General features: G+C 37.0%; 1 protein-coding gene across 1 annotated transcript; it reads right to left on the bottom strand.

Annotated features, from left to right (window-relative positions):
* Nucleotides 1-2,911: 2,911 nt before the first annotated feature.
* On the bottom strand, nucleotides 2,912-5,712 carry cxcr3.2 (chemokine (C-X-C motif) receptor 3, tandem duplicate 2). Its single transcript, XM_084089791.1, has 3 exons — nucleotides 5,598-5,712; nucleotides 4,669-4,787; nucleotides 2,912-4,586 (listed from the first exon to the last, which is right to left on the bottom strand). The coding sequence occupies exons 2-3, from the start codon at nucleotides 4,702-4,704 to the stop codon at nucleotides 3,489-3,491; spliced, it is 1,134 nt and encodes a 377-aa protein (XP_083945917.1). The 5' UTR covers nucleotides 4,705-4,787; nucleotides 5,598-5,712; the 3' UTR covers nucleotides 2,912-3,488.
* Nucleotides 5,713-8,266: the final 2,554 nt, after the last annotated feature.

Genomic DNA, 8,266 nt, shown 5'->3' with positions numbered 1-8,266 from the left:
ATGGATGAGTGGCGCCCCTAGCATTCGCCTATTCCGCCTATGCCTCGGGCCGGCCCTGGTCATAACAGTAAACAAGTGTCTTGTGTTAAATTATTTCCGGTTTCTGGCATGGCAATATTTTCAGCATATTTACATGTTTTAATGGTTTGTTATGCAATCAATGATTTAATGAGTTATTATAAAGTGACTTACAATACACTACATTGAAGAAAATAGCTTAGGGGCGTTTCCAGTTTTATTTTAGGCCTTCTAGTCTGTTGGGTCATTTTTGACCAATTTCATTTTTATTTATTTAATAAATAATAAAATAAAATGACTTTTTTTGATATGCAATCTGATCAGTTTACTGCAAAATGGCACTTCAAAATGATTTTAAAAATAAATACTAAACTAAATAATAATAGTTGGAAAAAGTCTTTTTTAAGCATAAAAACGAGAATTTTTTCACAGCAGGCAGAGTTGTGACAGAAGTCAAGAGTATCAAGAGTATCACTCACATTAGACGTCTTATATGGGGACGAACCATAGGCGAACGCTCGATTACGGGAGTACGGTGCCGTTGAGAAAACCTGCTACCAGCAGATGGCAGTATGTGCTAAACATACTGCCATCTAATGGTAGCAAGTTTTCTCAAACAGCTGTGTGTGGATCGTGCAAGGCTAAACCGGCGAAATGAAAGTCTCAAAATCCAAATGAATCAAATCACCTGATCCACAAATGCACATCTTATTTGTTGCATGCCTAAATTCTGACCTAGCCTACATTAATAAAAAATGGAGGCTTTATATTACCAACTATGTCTCTATTTGCACAAAATGCTACACATTCATGTGAGTCTGATTTTGCACACACAAGTTGTAGCCTAATTGTAGGCTATTAGTTTAAATGTAGCCTAGTGACGCACATTTGTGAATTTGTCAAATAGATGGGTAGTTGTGCACAGTGCACACATTTATAATTAAGGCAGCAGGCCTTAATCTAGTTGTTTGTGTGTGGGTTGTGAGATGCTTAAAAACCGCGAAAAGAAAGTCTCAAAATCCAAATTATGAGATAAACTCAGAAAAGACGTCAATGTCACCTGATCCACACATGCACGTATTCTTTGTTGCATGCGCAAATTATGATACAGTAATACAAAAGAAAACATTTGTATTCACAAAAATGTCTCTATTTGTACAAATTGCTATTCATTCAATTTAGAATTTTGCATACGCAAGTTGAAAGGCATTTGGTTGTGGATAGTAAAAACATACCTGCAACATTTACCAAGTTCATAGATAATTGTGCTTGCACGTGTTAATCATTTATATATATATATATATATATATATATATATATATATATATATATATAGGGGCATCTATATTCATCCCATTTCAAGAGTCTCAATTCTCCTATATCAGGAGTTCCAGGTGTCAAAAATGAATTGACTTCATTGTTTCAAGCAATGAAGCCGAGATGCCAGCTGATCATCTAATCCTCTCGTTTAAGACTTCTCTGCTTCGTCTTAACACTTGCTTACAAAACCCATCCTCATTTGTCCGGTTTAATTAATTCCTAATCCGTTTTGGCTTCTTTTTAATGGTGGTGTGCCACCAGTCCATTAAAAAAGAAAAGAAAAAAAGAAACATTTAGCAACTTATTGTCATTATGCAGGTGCAAGCTCTTGGCAAGTTCAGCTGAAAGGAGATACACACAGTGTGAATCAAAGAGGAGCCTAAGATCATGGTTTTAGTCATATCATTATGCAGACTAATATATAAACATATCTTTAAAGTCTAAAATATATACTATAGAAGCTGCTTAAACGCTTCAGCTATCTACTGCCCATTATTGTCATAACATGATTTTGACCTTGATTTTAAAGTCATGTTATTTTTCTTTTTTTCACCAGATGGCAGCAAACTGGCACAAACTCAAAGCATACGTGTAAAAAGTATATTTTGTGCATGCTACACACTCAAATCGATTTGTTATATTTTTTGGAGCATTGGAGGCTATTGACAATTAAAAAAATGTTTAAAAAAAAAGTTTGTCAGCAACAGATGTTTTTCATAAACGTTTTTCCTCTCTATTGTATAACAACCGAGGTTTTTATTCACATACAAATTATACAATACAATATGCAAAAATGGTTACATATACATGCCTACATAAATGGATATTTACAGAAACAGCTGACAAGGTAGCATTTAAAAAAATACAGAAAGGTTTTGTGTCATTTCATGTCATATTCATACAGTAGAAGTTAAGGAAGAGCAAACTATTGTCTTTATTAATTTAATGGCAAAACTCAGCAATACTTAGTACCACTTACTCAGCAAAACAATAAAAATAAAAAGAGTATAAAGACTGCAGTTTTCTGTCCGCCATTTTCCCTATTGAATCAGGAAATTCGGGTGTGATGACTCATTAGGGCCCATTTTATTTAATAGCTAAACAGGCTTACGTTTATGCCACTGCGATGACGATGAGCCATGCTACTTGCTATAACGGGGTCAGTTTGGGTGGTTAGCATAGCCAACTGACATAACTAACAGCCACAGAAGGAAACTTCAGAGCTAGCTCAGCAGATATATCCTCTCAGCTGCGGTTCTTAAGAATCTCCAGACTTCCTTTTAGCTAACTAATCCTTATGCTCTTAGGTATACTCATATATATATGTTTTCATCTAAAAAAATAACATTTATTTAATTTTGAAAATTGTACTAGTAGGCCTAGTAAATATAAATATGTACACAATGCTCTCTAAAAGAGGTAATTTTACTTGCATTGAAACAAAACAAAAATCACACCTAGCTCTGTTTCCTTTGTGGCTGCAGTCATTCTCAGAATAAAATTCACCTTCAGAGTATAACATCCTCCCAATCTACTGATGAACAAGAATAATAAAAGAAGTGAGTCACACAAATCTGTATTACAATTTTTAATGGAACCTACACTTTATCAGAGGAGGCAGCTCAGTACAAAAATACCAATAAAAATGTTTTACAAAAATTACATAAGGAGAAGACATCCTGTCATGTTGATCTACTTAAATTTAAAAAAACAGATGAATAAAAAGATAAACAAAGCTCAATTTGATGATACAGTATTACTTGTTAATAGTATGTATAAAAAAAGAAAAAGAAAGAAAGAGGATGTGGAGTCTGAAACCATGTTTTCAGTTCCTTTTTTGTAACACTAAACCCAGACAACTTGAGATGATTCACTCTCATTGTTACAACCACCACGAAAAAGCAGAATTGCTGATTTAACAAAATCATTTACAATTTTTTTTATTTTTTTTTAAATTGATGACAAAGTCTCCTCGATGTTAAAATAAATGTGCTGATGTATTAGATAATGCCATGTTTTTGAAAACGAGAACATGGAAAGGTTCGGTTTTAATATCACTCAGACTATACAAACTGAAATCGTGGTACCTTTCCAATTTCAAATAAAAACAACCATCACTTCTCCTCTTGTTCATGTCATTTGCTCTCTTTTCAGGCCATGACAGAGAAGTACGAGGTATTCTCACTGTCAACTGAGCTGAATGATCCAGTAGGCCTGCGGATGGTTGACCCCCGACCGTTTGCCCATCCTGCTAATCCGAGGCAACCCTGGGGTCCTAAAGCAGCCTTGCACATATGGGCGAGCTCACGACGGAACTTTACCCCCACAATGCCGTAGAGTAGCGGATTTAAAGCACAATGTGCCAGCCCCAGGCTTTCAGTCACCAGAACGCCTACATCCAGCACCTTGTTCAGCTTACAGCTTTTGGCAATGACCCCGAGCGTCTGCAGGCTGTCGGTAAGCCGCAGGGCATTATAAGGTGCCCAACTGACCACAAACACAATAACCAATGAGACGATGAGCCTCATTGAGCGCCGTTTCTGCCTGCGCGAGGCGTGGCACAGTGCTTTGAAAATGCGAAGGTAGCAATACAGCATGACCAGTAGGGGAAGTATAAATCCAAGGACCAAGCTAACCAGCTGCATGCCGATCTGCCATTGCTCGAAGCTCTCTTGCGTATACACTATCTGGCACATCCACCGATTCATTCCTAATATATGCACCACTTCACGGTAGTGCATGTCCACCATGGACAATCCAAAGCAGACGACCCAGATGATGGCGCTGGCCAGCTGAGCGTGGCAGGTCTTGCGTCTCCAGCTGATATTGATGGCATGTACGATAGCCAAGTATCGGTCAAAGCTGATGCAGGCCAGGAATAGCACGCCACAATAGACATTCAGCGAGAACAACGTTCCAGCTAATTTACACATGAACACGCCAAACACCCACTCGTTGATCCACTCGATAGCGAAAAATGGCAACGTGACTGCCAGAAGGAGGTCAGAGATGGCCAAATGGAGCAGGAAGGTGTCTGTCAGTGAGAAGGAGCAGGGACTGTGTCGAGACTGCCGATAGCGACGGATCACACACAGCACTAGAACGTTACCAACTAGCGCCAGGATAAAGACTAGGATGTAAGCTATAGGGGCAAAGCGACCATGAAACTCCCATGTTTCCTTCAGACTGCAGGGTTCTGCACCACCATGGACAACGTCTTCGTCAGAACTGTTACCGTAGTCATAATACTGTATAACAGAGCAAAGGACTTTTCAGTATTTTGTTATTTTCTTAATTACTTGCTAGTTTTTTTAACCAACTATCACTCACCGCATAGTCGACTGTGGATGGTGTGATGTTGTTCATGATGTTCTTCAGAGAAGTGAGACATACAAGTAAAACAGTGGGCACGAGATTCACTCGTCTCTCACGCTGTCTTGTCTATATGCCTTTTGGGAAAATGTCAGTAGAGGAAAAATGAGGGGTAAAGAGTGAGAAATCAGACCACAGAAACTGAATCCTACACTTGTGTACAACCACTGCAAAGGAACTGAAGGCTGCATCAACATAGAAATAAAACTAAATTCGATTCAAAATAAACATTGAAATCCCCAGTTTGCTGAGGTCAGACATAGCCTAATCCAAAAGTTTCTCGAAAACACTTTGCAATTTCGTAAAAAAAAAAAAGAAAAAGAAAAGTTGTGACAGGTTAGTAAACCTGAATGTAAAAAAAAAAAAAAAAAAATGTTATGAAAAATGTTGGGTAATTTTATGGTGCAAAAATGGGAATAGTAGAGTACAACTAGAGGAACTGAAAGTGCTGAAAATTTACATTGCATAAGTTGCCATATGCAATGAAACAATATAAAAATTATGAAAAATAATATTTTTACCGTTATGTTCCATCAAGATATGTATTTTATATTGTATTTTTTGGTAGAGGTGGAGTTTGAAGAAAATTTAAAGAGTAGTGTTTTGCTAGAGTCATTAAAAAGACAAAGAATTGATTACTTGAATCAAGCCTGAATGGAAAATAGAGAAAATATTCATATTTGTTGCAATTCATATCTAAACCAAAAGATTATCATACTGCAGTGAAACTTTTGTATGTGTATATATATATTTAATTTAAAAATATTTAACAACATATAAAATACATATTAAACATTTTCAAATATACATATAAAAAAAAAAAACACTAATCTATTTTTTAAAGACTGAGTTGTATCAGAGTAACAGTAGAAGTAGAAATCTCATACCTGTCCTCTCTGTGCTGTCTATTCAGGGGTTGTCTGGCCCAGATCAGTTGGTGGTCGGATTACTTCTGAAAATGTTCAGGAAACACGTTTATCTTAGTGCTTCCTGACTTTTTTTCTCTCTTCCCTTTTTGCTCTCTCCACAAAAACATAACCTACTTTTTAAACATCATATGCAATATATATTAAAAGTGCCTGTAAAAAAGCATTTTTGGTTTAAATATTTTCTCTTTTACTACTGTTTTGTAATTGTTTTCCCCTGTAATGATATTCTTATTAGTCTTTCCTGCTAATAAACAGTAAGTTGATGCTCTCTGTCTGTTCTAAATAAATTAGTGATACATGATGTTTTGTTGTTTAGTCTATTTTAGACTATTTACACATGATTTTGACCAAACAGACAAACTTGCATGTAAGAGCACTATATTTGTGAGGATTTTTTCAACAACCAGCTATAGGTGTCACAATCCTCAGTCACCAGACCAGTCACCTCAGCACACTACATTTCCCATAATCAATCCTGCTTACACCTGCACACACTTCACAATCATCTATCACCTTCATCAGCTCCACTCTTTAAACCTGCTTCACACTCTCATCAGGGTCTGGTCCCGTCGTTCAACACTGAGCTTCTACCTGACTACCTACCAGTAGATAACTTACCTGTGTACCGTCCCGTCCCGTCCCTTCCCTTTTTCAGTCTTCTGTGTGGCATTGTCTGCCAGTCTTCAGTCCTCCAGACAATTCTCTTCACTACCTGCAAAAGATCAGACTTGATACATCAGGAAACAATATGCCAGTATCATCATCACGATCTGCAATCTAGAGACTCACCTGTTAAATTCATGTGTCATTCAGTAAACATTCAGATTTTACCTGTGTTTCCAATCTTCAGTTCTATGATAATAGGTGTTGGGTGTAATTTGGTGTAGTGGTTAATTTATATTTGCGCTGTAATATTTCCGAATACAGGTCAATTTTATCTCGAATTCGAGGTCCTTTGCAACATTACGTTTTTTCATATTAAACTATGTTATTCCCTTAACTAAGATGAGCTGATACATACCTCTCTCGTCTCAGTGCGTGCACTCAATCGCTCTGGCCGCGGTGACACTTTGATAGCACTTAGCTTAGCTCAGTTCATTCATTAGGGTCCAAACAGAGATGAAGTTAGAAGCGACCAAACACCTCCACATTTTCCCTATTTAAATACAGTTACACGAGTACTTACACCAAGTATGGTGACACAAAATAAAACGTGGCACTTTTCTAAGCGGGTAAAAAGGATAACTATAATGTATGGCAAAATAGCACTTGAGAGCACTTCGTACATTATAGTTATCCTTACCCGATTGCGATTGAGCGATTGAGTGCACGCAGTTAAGGGAATAACATAGTTTAATATGAAAAAACGGTAGAATGTTCCTTTAAGCATTTTTCAGCAGGCCCAGGTATAGACAATGTTTTCACACTCTGAAATCATGCTCACAGTGTTGCATGTTGTTGTGTATTGAGGGTACTGTCACAGTATAATTGTTTTTCCATTTATTCCACTCTCTAGGCTTAATTCTCAGGAGCAAGAATGCATTGTAACACAGACCCAATAATGTATTTTGACTTTATGAAATGAATCTCTTAAACCATTTAGTTAAGCCTTTGCTGTAGTTGTTCACATGTTTACTGGAGTTGCTGCACAACCTAATTTTCACAGAATTACTCTGATGTGTGTTGACGCCTTCTCAGAATATTAACCACATCCTATATGGCCACATAGGCCTAATATAAATGCAAAAGAGTAAAGCACATAGCAGCCAGATTTCACTATTACATATAGGCCTACTGTACAGGCTATGATCTCTTTAAAAAAATAAATAAAAAAATACAGCATCTGCTTACAACAGAATTAAATATTCCACTTCAAAAATGATGAACCGAGCAATGGCTGCATGGTAAAAAAAAGAGGAAGATACATTTCTATTTCATATTCAATTTGAGTTTTCAAAATTGTGGTTTAGATTCAGTTCACAACATCTATCAATGTGCAGCTAAAACCAGAGCAGTGTTTTTTTTATATTTTAAGGGCTGTCATTAATTAACCTAATTATCCTAATATTTTCAGTTTAACGTGTTAAAAATATTTAACCCAGTTAATGCAGCATCTGTATTTTTCCCCTTCCTGGCATCCTTTGCAAGAGTATATGATCACACTATGGTTTCAAGTGTTTTACCGCCCGACTGAGGATGGTCCGCCCGCATGCATCATATGATCAGCCACGCTCACCTCTAGGTGCTTTTCTAAACCAGGGTGATGAACATGACGTGATGTGCGAGACCCACACGATGCTTGCATGTTCAAGCTTCTCCGCCTGGCTGCCTTTTTCTGATCCTGTTGGTAACGTGTTAGTCTCAATGATTAAAACACGCAGAAGCAGGTGTCCTGTAAATAAAATGGTGAAAATAAGTGCTTTGAGAGGATTCCAAATGTTTTAACTAGTATTTACTTATTGTGAAAATTAATGAGCAAAATAAACTTAGTGGGGAAAAATTTACTGACAGCTTTCATTCAAACATCTATACTAATGTAATGCAATGTCCCTGAAGGAAGGAACGGAGACGTTACGTCAGTGACTAATGTATTGGGATATCGTCTGAGAGCCCAATCACCTTCAAGT

This window comes from Abramis brama (assembly GCF_963993115.1).
Source record: "Abramis brama genome assembly, chromosome: 17".
Taxonomy (NCBI): domain Eukaryota; kingdom Metazoa; phylum Chordata; class Actinopteri; order Cypriniformes; family Leuciscidae; genus Abramis; species Abramis brama.
This window is presented reverse-complemented; position numbering and strand designations above follow the sequence as displayed.

Bases quoted from the DNA above. Each gene is read 5' to 3' on its own strand.
- cxcr3.2 (XM_084089791.1), bottom strand. From the start codon at position 4,704: ATGAACAACATCACACCATCCACAGTCGACTATGCG. The intron at 4,587-4,668 runs GTGAGTGATAGT...TCTGTTATACAG, and splicing joins CATCCACAGTCGACTATGCG to TATTATGACTACGGTAACAG.